This window comes from Tiliqua scincoides, chromosome 5, assembly GCF_035046505.1.
Source record: "Tiliqua scincoides isolate rTilSci1 chromosome 5, rTilSci1.hap2, whole genome shotgun sequence".
NCBI classification, from domain to species: Eukaryota; Metazoa; Chordata; class Lepidosauria; order Squamata; family Scincidae; genus Tiliqua; species Tiliqua scincoides.
The window spans coordinates 134,357,811-134,369,962 of NC_089825.1; the positions used below are offsets into that span (position 1 = coordinate 134,357,811).

General features: G+C 44.7%; 1 protein-coding gene across 1 annotated transcript; it reads left to right on the forward strand.

The window, feature by feature from the left end:
* The first annotated feature begins 1,457 nt into the window (after nucleotides 1-1,457).
* LOC136654296 (vomeronasal type-2 receptor 26-like) lies at nucleotides 1,458-8,004 on the forward strand. The gene is made up of 4 exons (XM_066631249.1): nucleotides 1,458-2,267; nucleotides 4,341-4,568; nucleotides 6,119-6,245; nucleotides 7,106-8,004. The coding sequence occupies exons 1-4, from the start codon at nucleotides 1,458-1,460 to the stop codon at nucleotides 8,002-8,004; spliced, it is 2,064 nt and encodes a 687-aa protein (XP_066487346.1).
* The last annotated feature ends 4,148 nt before the right edge of the window (nucleotides 8,005-12,152 follow it).

Here is a 12,152-nt window from a genome sequence, read left to right on the forward strand (position 1 = left end):
GAATCTTTCTGTTACTGACCATATCAGGAGCATCAATGAGGCTTCCGTGTGGTCCTAGAGTTGCACAAGGTTCTGTGCCCAGGGCATTTGCCCCTTTCACTTCATGGCAGGTTTGCCATTGACAAATGAAAATTTTATCCAGTTGGATTTCTGATTTGGTTCACAAGCTTGGAAAAGTGCCATCCATTCGGAATAGACGGTTCTATAATGTCTTTCTGTGTGCTTGTGTGTGCGCCGATAAATTTCAAATATTATTTAGATTGCAGACTGGGCTGTGCCTCACTTCAGAAATATCTTTCATGTAAACAGTAATACCTGCTCTTTTCAGCAGAGGACAACTATGACAAACTAGATTTCCAGTGGATTCTGTCACAAGTACCTTTACTGGCTCGACAAGCACCTGTTGGAGTGCTGTAAGAGGATTTTCTGCCTAAGGCAGGGGTTTGGACTAGATGAACTATTAGGCACCTTCCAACTCTACAATTCTGTGATTTTCGTCCTCATTTCACTACCAAGCACCTCAAACTCTTAGAGCCTGGGAGGGCCAGTTAGTTGCTAAAATATATTCAGATACTGTTGGATTCTACTTAAAACTGTCAGACACTTCCTTTGCAGAATGGTAACAAGGTTGTACCAGCACATCCTGGCCTTGGCTTTTGCCATAGATGAGATCAATGAAAACTCTGAAATCTTGCCCAATATCACTCTGGGATTTCATATCTATGACAGCTACGGTGTTGCAAGGACAACCTACTGCAATACTCTTGGCCTGCTCTTTCAGTCACCAAAGTTCATCCCCAACTACAACTGTGGCTCCAAGAAAAATATAATTGGAGTCATTGGTGGACTTGACTCTGATATCTCCTCATATATGGCAAACACCTTAGGTCTTTTCAAGATTCCACAGGTAAGAACTGTGCTTGGGAGGACCACAAACACTTTTCTTCATTTCACATGCAGGTCACACTTCCCTTCTTTTATGATTAGATGTGTCACCTAATCACATATAATGCACACCTGTGTTCCTCAGGGCAGGAACATTCTCCTCTGAAATAATATATGTAGGATTAAAGAGATAAGTGAAATCTAAGAATTTTTCTATTTTGGAGTATATCAGCACAAATATTTCAGCCTTCCAAATATTTTTTTTTTTCCCCTCAAAAATTAAAAAATAAATAAATTGAATTATCATCTGTAGAAGTGGGACAAAATACACAGATTTTCTTGAAACAGTTTAAAGACTGGAAAGTACATTTATAATTCAATCCAAGCAGCCATGGGGATTTCTATCTTTAAAAAAAAGTTAGTTAGAAATTAATTTCTAAGCGAGTACATAATATGAATTTCAAATAATCCTATTTCATGCCTAAAGTAACTGAATTCTATTTTTCAAGTTTTCCTATGGCTCATTTGAACCAGGAAAGAAGGACTATTCCAAATTATCTTCCTTTTATCGCATGGTCCCCAATGAAGCCCTTCAGTACTGGGGAATTGTCCAGTTATGTCTGCATTTTGGATGGAAATGGGTCGGCCTCCTTGCTATGGATAATGAAGCTGGAGAACATTTCTTACAGGTCTTGGAACCCATGCTGTCCCAAAATGGAATTTGTTCAGCCTTCACTGAAAGGCGTAAAGGGCTAATTCATGCTCTGACATATCTCGAAGAACTTGTGAACAATATGCCAGTGTTCCTGGAGAGTAAAGCCAATGCAATTGTTTTCTATGGGGACATTCCAAATATTGTATCATTGACGAGCACTATGTGTGCTATAAATATGATTCCTCTGGTCATTCCTGGATTTAAACCCCCTGAAGGTAAACTGTGGATTATGACAGCCCAGATTGATTTTACAAGCAACATCTATTACAAGATATTTAATATTCAGCCATTCCGTGATGCTCTTTTCCATGGTGCTCTTTCCTTCTCAATTCATTCCAACCAGCTTCCTGGATTCACAGACTTTGTTCAGAATATAGAACCTCTGGAGGATAAAAATAATGGCTTTATGGAGATGTTCTGGGAGCATGCATTTGGTTGTTCGTTCCCAAAACTTGGTGTGCCTCCAAGGAGTAGAAGACAATGTACCGGAGAGGAGGAGCTGAAGAGCCTCCCTGCACCTGTTTTTGAAATGAGCATGACAGGCCACAGCTATAGTATCTATAATGCTGTCTATGCTGTGGCACATGCCTTGCACCTCTTGCTTTCCCCCAGAGCCAGATATGAAGAAAGAGGGAATGGAAAAAGACTGCACATGAAGCCCTGGCAGGTAATCCTGTCAATCCAATATTACCATTTTACTGTGAGTCCTCAGGTTCCTGAAAGGTGATAGCTGACTGATTGCGTTCCCCAAGTTCCCCTGTTCTTTTCTCTGCATTTCCTCATTTCTCTGTACATTTCTCTGCATTTGGGGGCAGTTGCTGTGCCATTCAGATGCTGGGAGCAGGAGGTCTGCAGTCCTCTGTTCTGTAAAACATCATTTTTGTTTTGCTTTTCTCTTCCATTTGAGTCTGAAACTTTGAATCAGGAATGAACTAGCTGCTTGCCTCATGTTCCTACCAGTTCTGCTCCGGGAAGGAAAGAATTCGTCGGGTAAACCAGTGACTGTGTTAAAACCTAGCGCTAAAAGTTCCAAGCTGACAAGAAGGAGTGCTCTCTTTGTTCCAGCAGCCCAAAGCCCATGTAGTGGGCTCTGGGTGGAAGGGACTCACTGAAGATGAGTGAAAATGTTGGATCACTGGGTAACCCTGAAAAGGCAGGAATAAGTCTAGCTAGAGATCATCAGTGCTTGTGTGTGTGTGTGTGTGTGTGTGTGTGTGTGTGTGTGTGTGTGTGTGTGTGTGTGTGTGTGTGTGTGTGTGTTTTGCCTTTTGTAGTCCTTCCACAATGCATTCAGACCTCTTCAGCCTAGAAAAGAGGCATATGAGGGGGGGCAAGATTGAGGGCGCAATCCTAACTAACTTTCCAGCATTGGCATAGCTGTGCTAGTGGGGCATGTGCTGCATCCTGCAGATGGGGAGCAGTCACGGAGGCCTCCTCAAGGTACGGCAATGTTTGTTCCCTTACCTCAAAGTTGTATTACCCTTATGTCGGTGCTGGGAAGTGAGTTAGGATTGTGCCCAGAGAAATACAAAATTATGCCTGGGAAGGACAGAGTGGATAGAGAGATGCTGTTTTCTTTCTCACACAACACCATAACCAGGGGACATCCACTAAAATTGAATGTTGGGAGAATTAGGACAGACAAAAGTAAATACTTCTTCACTCAGTCTGTAGTTAATCTGTGGAACTCCTTGCCACAGGATGTGGTGATGGCATCTGGCCTAGATGCCTTTAAAAGGGAATTGGACAAATTTCAGGAGGAAAAATCCATCACGGGTTACAAGCCGTGATGTGTATGTGCAACCTCCTGATTTTAGAAATGTGTTATGTCAGAATGCCTAATGCAAGGGAGGGCACAGGATTCAGGTCTCTTGCTGTTTTGTGTGCTCCCTGGGCATTTGGTGGGCCACTGTGAGACACAGGAAGCTGAACTAGATGGGCCTATGGCCGAATCCAGCAGGGCTGTTCTTATGTCCTCAGATTTAACTTGCAGTTGGTCCTTTTAACATGCAACACGAAGTGCCTCAGCACCATCTGCTGGCATAAATTATAAGTGCAGTTTGGAATACCCCTTTGCCAAGTTTATTTCCTTTTTATCTGCTTTTATCCACCATTTCATTTTCCCCTTTTTGGTTAGACTTTTAGTAATTTGTTTACAGTATACATGAATATTAAGTCTCTGCAGTCTGTGGAATGAGAAGCCCTGTGGATTGTCACATCTACTTCCTCTGCAAGTGCTAGTATGAGAAAGATTTTGATAGAAAACACAGAGGTTCGATTTTATTTTTTTTAATGTTGGGGTTTTGCCCAGCTAGCCCTTCTCTCTAGCCTGATCTCCTGGCTAGTGGCAGAGGTGACATTGTACCAAAGCTTTTCTGCATTCTGCTGAGTGTCCAAGCAGGGGAAAGAGGGGTAGGAAAGGTATGAGTGTGCTAACCACTAGGCCCTACTGCCCTGGATCAGCCCATACATGCTGAGAGCCCCTCTTTCTACCATGACACTTGGTTCTTTTCAGAAGTTCTCCAAATCAGCATCATAACCAACTCATGCAATTAATTGGCATAGAATCTGGCTATGATCTTTCCTTGACATGGTCCCTAAAGAAGCTATGGTCAAATATAACTTGTCAAAGAATAATCTATCAAACCCTTTTCACTCTAAGAAGGAAATTCATATAGGGAATTCTAGGAATATTATTGTAGGTTTTAAACCTGATGCTTTCATGCCTCTTTCCACCCAGCTGCACTCACCTCTTCTGAGGCTCTCGTTCAACAACAGTTGTGGAGATGAAATTAAGTTCAACGAACATGGAGAATTAGCAGCTGGATTTGATATTACAAACTTGATCACTTTCAGGAATGACTCCTACGTCAGAGTCAAAGTGGGGAGTTTGAATCTTCAGGCTGATTCAGGCGTAACATTTGCCATTGATGTGGATGGAATTGAGTGGCCTGACTATTTTATTCAGGTTGGCAAATCTTGTTTTTTGCTAGATAAATATTTCCTGACAAAATTTGAAATTTTGTTTTACTGTGTGCAGAGAGACACAGGTAGGTGGCAGTGGGTGCCTGGGGGTCCAGTTCCTACTCACCTGTACATTTCCCTGCAGTCCTTAGAGGTACATTTAGTCCAATCTTATCATTTTAACCGCCACCCCCATGGATGCACCAGCACCAAAACAACAACCGCTGCATCCTAAGGTGGGGGTCAGTTGCAGAGTTCTTCTCTAGGTAAGGGAACAATTGTTGCTTTACTCAGAGGTAAATATCCACAACACAGAGGGGTATATTCAGACCTTCAACAGCTATTTTGCTGTCACAATTCTGTACTGACCTGTGTGCAGGATCAGGTCCAGGAAGGGGATTAAGATATCCAGTGGGACCTAATCTTCCCATCTCCTGCCCTTTCCACCCCTCCACCCCCCCAGTTGCCCTCTTTCCATCCCCTCCTGCCTCTCCTGATGTTTTGCTACTTGCACTGACTACTTAGTGGCAGTCAGTGCCAGTGTAAGAAGAGAACCATCACAGCATGGCTTGGTGCAATAAGCATAAGATTGGGCCCTGAGTTTTGGAAGTGATCAGCTGAATACAGGCTCCCAGAACAGCTTGACAGCCCAAGACTCAAGCAGAAGCCTCGCTTTTTATTGTCAGCCCACTCATCCCTACCCACACTATCAAGTTATCTGTCAAGGAGCCTTGCGTGATCCTTGAAAAGTTCCATGTGTGACTGTACCTTGCTTGTGCAGCACTTTTGAACCCTGTGGGGAAAAGCCATCTCCTAGGAGCAAACAAGGTTGTTAAGTGACACAAAAGAATGTCACCCAGCCCCGCAATGCTCAAAAACAGCATGGTCAGAGAAGTGGCCCAATCCTACTGGTCCCCTCCCCCGCCAGAATGCATATTCCGGTGACTGGGTGTGTTTTCTGGGCACTGCAAATATCAAGGTACCGTAGCACACTGCCTAGCTGCCACTGTGAGAAATGAGAGACCAGACCCTCATGCTGGTAGCCACCACAAGAACCCCAGCACTGGTAAGTTGGTACAGGGGTGGGCAGTGCTCGGGAGTCAGTGGGCGGAATGGGGTGGAGACGCAAGCAAGGAGCAGATCAAGGCCAGGAAAGGGGTGGTGTCAGCAGCAGCACTGCTGCCAAAATCTGATCCCCCTTCCTAGCCTGGATTCATCCTTCTGCATCCACTCAGACCTGGAACTGGCAAAGGTCCAGTGAGACTCAATTGGGCAACAAAGGCCAGGTCAAGGAAACAACTGCTACCTCCTCCTTCTTGACCTCAATACACCAGGGCTCCATCCAAGTGTGGAAACTGTTATCATCCTCTATTTGTGTTTATGTCTAAGTCATAAATAATTTTGAGTACATTTGACCAAATGTGCCACCCATGAGCTCAAGGATAGTATTATACACTGTCATCACCCCTCTTCTTAACTGGCACATCATTTGTACACCAAAACTCCCCAAACATGCTTAGCGTTAATGGTAAAACTTCCTCGATTTAAGGACAGGTGCCGCCCTCGTCTCTCTGTAATGCTAACTGCCCACCTGGTTCCAGCAGGAAAAGGAAGGAAGGGGAGAAATTTTGCTGCTATGATTGTGCTCCGTGTCCAGAAGGGAAGATCTCAAATCAAAGCGGTAAGCTGTGTATAGTTCAGAAATTTGAATTGGATTAATCCTGTCTCACCCCTCTCCCCTGCCCCTCTGGAGCAGCCTTCCACTGGAGCACACCCTGCATCCCGAAAGGGAAAGTCCCAGATGTCTCAGCAAGATTCTTGGTTCCCTTACCCCAGGGGTACACTGCCAGGATGGGACAATTTTGCTGCGGCAGGTCTGAGCAGACTTGGCAAGCTGGATTCAGTTGCAGACCTGGCCCATGTGCTGCCCTGGGACCACAACATGCCACCCCCTGCAACAGGCTTCCCCCCCCCCGGGGATACTTGTGCACCCTATGAAGCCTCATACAATGTTCCTAGTTGCTCTGAAAGCATTCTGAGTCTTCCAGAGCACCATTAAACAGGGTACTCTGGAGAACTCAGAAGGCTTCTGGAGCACCCTTGAATGCAGCACAGGGCTTCTGCCTGCCCCCAGAATGGCTCTGATGGGCAGGTGGCAGCAGCTGTGCTGCAGCAGGCACAGCGGTTCCACCCCCACGGGGCCCACAGGCATGGCACCTGGAGCTTCCGCCCCCTCGACCCTCTCCAGGACTGCCACTGGGTGTATTGAGGCCAGGGAAAAGGACAGGATATCAGCAAAGAAGCTGCAGCTGATAATGCCCCCTTCCCATCCTTGACACACATTCCATCACACCCCGATCTCTACCCTGTTCCTCCCACCCCCCTACCATTCTTCCCACCAACCACCACCCTTCCAGTAGCACAGCAGGCCCATAAAATTGGGCTGCTAGTGTGTCAAAAGCACTGACACTTTGGAAGAACAGATAGTCATTCCTGGTAACAATTATAGTAGCTTGAAGGTGGTATGTGTTCTTTTTCCAGACATGGATTACTGTATTCCTTGCATGGAAGATCATTACCCAAACAAGCACCAAGATGGATGCATTCCCAAGACACCAACCTTTTTATCTTATGCAGAACCCCTGGGCATGACTTTAGCTGCCTTGGCTCTTTTCTTTGCTGTGATCACAGCTGTGGTGCTGGGAATCTTCATTCAGCAAAGGGACACTCCCATCGTCAAAGCAAACAACCGCAGCCTCACCTATGTCCTCCTCATCTCCCTCCTTCTTTGCTTCCTCTGCTCATTGCTCTTCATCGGAAAGTCTACAAACACAACCTGCCTTATTCGGCAAACAGCCTTTGGCCTCATCTTCTCTGTTGCTGTTTCGTCTGTCTTGGCCAAAACCATCACAGTGGTGGTGGCATTCATGGCCTCCAAGCCTGGAAACATTTTCCGGAAATGGGTGGGGAAAAGATTGGCACACTTTATTGTCTTATCCTGCACTCTTTTTCAAGTAGGCATTTGTGCTGCTTGGTTGGCTGTTTCTCCTCCATTCCCCGAGCTGGACATGCACTCACAGATTAGAGAAATTGTAGTGGAATGTAATGAAGGTTCGGCCACCATGTTTTACTGTGTGCTGGGCTACATGGGCTTCCTGGCCTCTGTCAGCTTCAGTGTGGCTTTTCTAGCCAGGAAACTGCCAGACAGTTTCAATGAAGCCAAATTCATTACCTTCAGCATGCTGGTCTTTTGCAGCGTTTGGGTGTCATTTGTGCCAACCTACCTGAGCACAAGGGGGAAAGCCATGGTGGCTGTGGAGATCTTCTCCATCTTGGCCTCCAGTGCTGGGCTGCTAGGCTGCATCTTTTCTCCCAAATGCTACATCATTATCCTGCGGCCTGATCTGAACAAACGAGAACAGTTAATAAGAAGACAATAATGAGGTATCTAATAATCAATCTTTTTCCTTCAGTGTCCTGTCTCTGACATATGAAAAGAGCTGGTGTTCTGTCCAAAGGTGAAGCCTGGGATGATTATACATAAGAATCTAATCTACGCACTCCCCCTCCAACAAAATGACTGTGATGTGTACCTAGAATAAAAACTCTCAGTTTAAACATTGTGAAAATGTACTTAAGCCATAGGTTGCATTTTTCTTGGTTTCCTGGCAGAAGCTCAGGGTGAAATTTTGGAATAACAAGAGCTGAACCCAGAGTATCCTATTGTATTGTTAACTTAAAACTATTAAAATAACAATGTTTTACTTTGAATTATTTTATTCCTAATCGTCTTCAAGTCAGGAACAGTGGCTTCAGCATAGAAAGGGGGTATGAATCCCATGGCTAATCATGTCTCAGTGGCTTCTCATCTAGTCCCTGGCATAATACTATCAAACAGTTACAGTGCACTGTATAATATTGAAAATTGTGCATCTACATTTTCTCATTTATCCATATTACAACAATTCATTGAGGAAGATCAGGATAATTACTATCTAATTGCAGAGACCGAACCTGAAAGTTAAAAGAAATGGTCCTTTCAAAGGTCAACTACCGAGTTCAGTGGTGATGGAAGAATTTTAACTCTGCCCTTCCCCCAATTGGGCTAACAGAGGATTCCTTTAGAGCAGGGGGTGGGCAAACCCCTGCCTGTGGGCCATTTGTAGCACTTGGGGACCCCAAATCCGGCCCACAGGAGACCCCAGTCTCCAATGAGCCTCTGGTCCACGTTAGCCCATGCTGGCCTGTGACTGCTGATCGCAAATGCCAGACACAAGCTGCGGGCCAAATTAGAGCAAGGCCTTTTATCGTCTCCATGTGTTTTTTGCTTTTCCCTGGGCCTGTTTTTAAATGCCCTCCCATTGCCTCTGAACAACTAATGTCTCCATGCGTTTCTGGCTTGGTCTGTATGTTTTCACTGTGCAAGAGGTGTGTAGCAAACAGTGCATATTTCTCATGTGGTTCTACATGCCTTTGGGCACAATCCTAACTAGGTCTACTCAGAAGTAAGTCCTATGTTGTTCAATGGGGCTTACTCTCAGGAAAGTATGGTTAGGATTTCAGCTTGTATTATAGTTCTCATGTGTATTATAAGTAATCTCAATCAAATCATTCATTCATATAAGTTCAGTGTCTAATGTATTCATTTATGAAAATGTATGTAAATTTATTCAAATTTGAAATGTAAATTAATTCTTTTTTCCCGGGCCCCCCAACGCAGTGTCAGAAAGATTATGTGGCCCTCCTGTCAAAATGTTTGCCTACCCCTGCTTTAGAGCTAAACAGGTTTTATCAAGCAACAGCACACAATGCCTGTGCTTGATAACATCTGTTTTGCTCTAAAGCAGGTGTGGGCAAACATTGCCTGCACTTATGTCATCAGCCACTAGATACAGTAGTGTGTTAAACCAAGCGCACTCCTAAATCAGAAAATTAGCATGATCATATTTCGGGATATTTCACACTAGAATGGAAAATGTCCTGCGTGTACCAAAACTTGCTTCTGCAGCAGCTGCAGTCCCGCAGCTGTGTCTCTGAGCTCCTGTACACGTCTTCGTGGTAAGCACATCCACAAGCCAAAGAGCTACCGTAGCAGGCCGGTTTCCCCCCAGATTTGACACTGTGTCCTGTATGCGTTCCTGGGCCTGGTGTATATGATTTTCAGCTGTAGCCACCGAAGTGCGGTAGTGTCCCCAGCAGGGCCTCTGAGAGAAATTTTATGAAGGGGTACAAAGTTTCTTTGGGGCCCCTTCCCAAAGAGGAAGAGGGTGAAACCAAGTCAGGGGTAGAAATGGGGTGGGTAGAATGGGGTCAAAACAGGGGGAAAGTGGCAAAAGCCAGAACAGGAGCCAAGGTCTACCAATCTTCCAATAGATAGGTCAGGTCTACCTGCCTGCCCGGCATTGACAGCATCCCACATGGGCAGTGAGTCTGGGTGAGTCTGGGTCCCCTCCTTTGGCTCCTGGGCCCCCTTTGTGACCCTGGGCCTGGGTAGAAATTAACCCCTTTACCCCCCCCCTCCTAGGCCCTAGCCCCCAGCATCACGTGCAGGCAGCAAAGTCACGTGAGAAAAGAAAATGTACGATACTAGGAAATTTCTGGCTCCCCTCCTTAGGCTCTTGAACCCCTTTCTCCTGGGTTGCCCTGGGTCCCATTAGGGAGAAGGGCGGGATAAAAATAAAGTTTTATTATTATTATTATTATTCTCACCCTGGGTCTGAGTACAAATTACCCCCTTTAGCCCCCCTCTCATATACCCTGACAGAAGGGCATGATTTTGGCTGCAATCCTATGTACGCTTTCCTGGGAGTATGCTTCATTGAATATAACAGAACTTACTTCTGAGTGGACATGTATAGGACTACAACTTTCATTTGGTTTTAGAAACTAATTTAGGTTCCAGACTGTGATGGGGTTTTTTTTTGGGGGGGGGGGCGCTAACCATCGCTGACACTTTATAGGCTTTTTTCTATTCTTTTCTAATTGAAGGAGAAGAGGTTAAGGCTGCAATCCTAACTACACTTTCCAGAGAGTAAGCCCCATTGAACAAAATAGGACTTACCATAGATACTCGCCTATAGTACGTGAAATTTTTGCCAAGTAATCAAGTTCAAATTATCACTTCGCCTTATCTCCGGGTCAATCAGAGGGCAAAGCCTTTTGACTCTGAAAAGTTTCATTTCTCAAGCAGCAGGCCGGCACAGCTCCTTAGAAGCAATTTGTTAACCTTTTATTCTCCTTCCTTCTGCTGCAGCCTGGTTCTGCTTGGCAAATGCTTGCAAAGCAGGTTAGTTTTTTGAAAAACCAGGATGGGAATCTTCCTTTCCATCTGAAGCAGGCTACAATTCAATGCACCCTTACTTAAGAATAACACCCATGGAAAGCAGTGGATCTACTTCACAGTAAAAAGGTTTGCAAATATATGCAGCTCCATCTCTCTGCTGTGAATTGAATTGCACACTCCCAGTTATGTGTTATGGGTTGTATGTTGTACGTAGAGCTTCTGGCTTAACACACCAGACACCTTAAAGGTGGATTTGATTCATGGTTCTCCTGCAGTGGTTCCCAAACTTTTTCACTTGCATATCCCTTGGCAGCACATTTCCATAAATTGTACCCTTCATATTAGCAAAATGTTTGTAATTAATAATACAAGCCTTCATCTCCTCCATATGAAAGCCCAGACTTCATGTATTCATCACATATTTTCTCTTTTCATCTGTTTGAAGAACAGAAGACTCTGCCTTTGCACTGTTTTGCACCAGAAGCGTGCTGAGAAATTCTGGGTGATTGATCACTTTCCATATTATGTTTCAGCTTTTTTACTGTGCTGGTTTTCAAACACTGGTTCATACATGAATTGATGACCAAAAACTAGCTATTGGTGGGGCTTTCACAGCCAACTAGCTACCTCCCTTCCTGCCTTGCTGGTCCTTGCAAGGCATTCCTGTCCTGCAAGGCATTCTGGAGCATGACCTGCCTTTTTCTACCTTTATTCCATTCTTTTTCAAGTACCTTTAAAGGTCCTGTTGAGTGTCCCTGGGAGTACATGAATACCAGGTTGGGAACCACTGATTTACTGGTATGTTGTTTACAGTGCACTTACTCTGACAGTGCTTACAAAAAGGTGATGAAGACTAGAATTCAAAAAGAATAAAAATGTATCTTATGATCTTTTACTATGTTTTTAATAAATTAGAGACTACAGTTCTTAGGTAACAATTAGTGGTGGGTTATTTTTCAGGATCTGGCCTTGAGTAAAATCAGACAAAACTATAGTCAGACACCCCCCTAAGTTTAACCTCCAACTTATCTGAGGGTCATAGAAAATTCCATGATTGTTGGCTCAAAACCTGCCCTCGGCTTATCTGTGGGATTGACTTATAGGCGAGTATCTGCGGTGCTTCTGAGTGGGCCTGGTTAGGCTTGTGCCCTAAATATATTTCCATTTCTTTTTCCAAAATGCACATTTCCTCACTGATTCCATTGTTTTGGGACAGTGTGCCTCACTCCAGCCTCACTACCCAGTGACCGCTCCATCATGAAGCTGCTGAAAGAAGCTGTGAGATCTGGTAAAAATGTTTTGCTT

Bases quoted from the DNA above. Each gene is read 5' to 3' on its own strand.
- LOC136654296 (XM_066631249.1), top strand. From the start codon at position 1,458: ATGGTCCCCAATGAAGCCCTTCAGTACTGGGGAATTGTCCAGTTATGT. The intron at 2,268-4,340 runs GTAATCCTGTCA...CTTTCCACCCAG, and splicing joins TGCACATGAAGCCCTGGCAG to CTGCACTCACCTCTTCTGAG. The intron at 4,569-6,118 runs GTTGGCAAATCT...ATTTAAGGACAG, and splicing joins GGCCTGACTATTTTATTCAG to GTGCCGCCCTCGTCTCTCTG.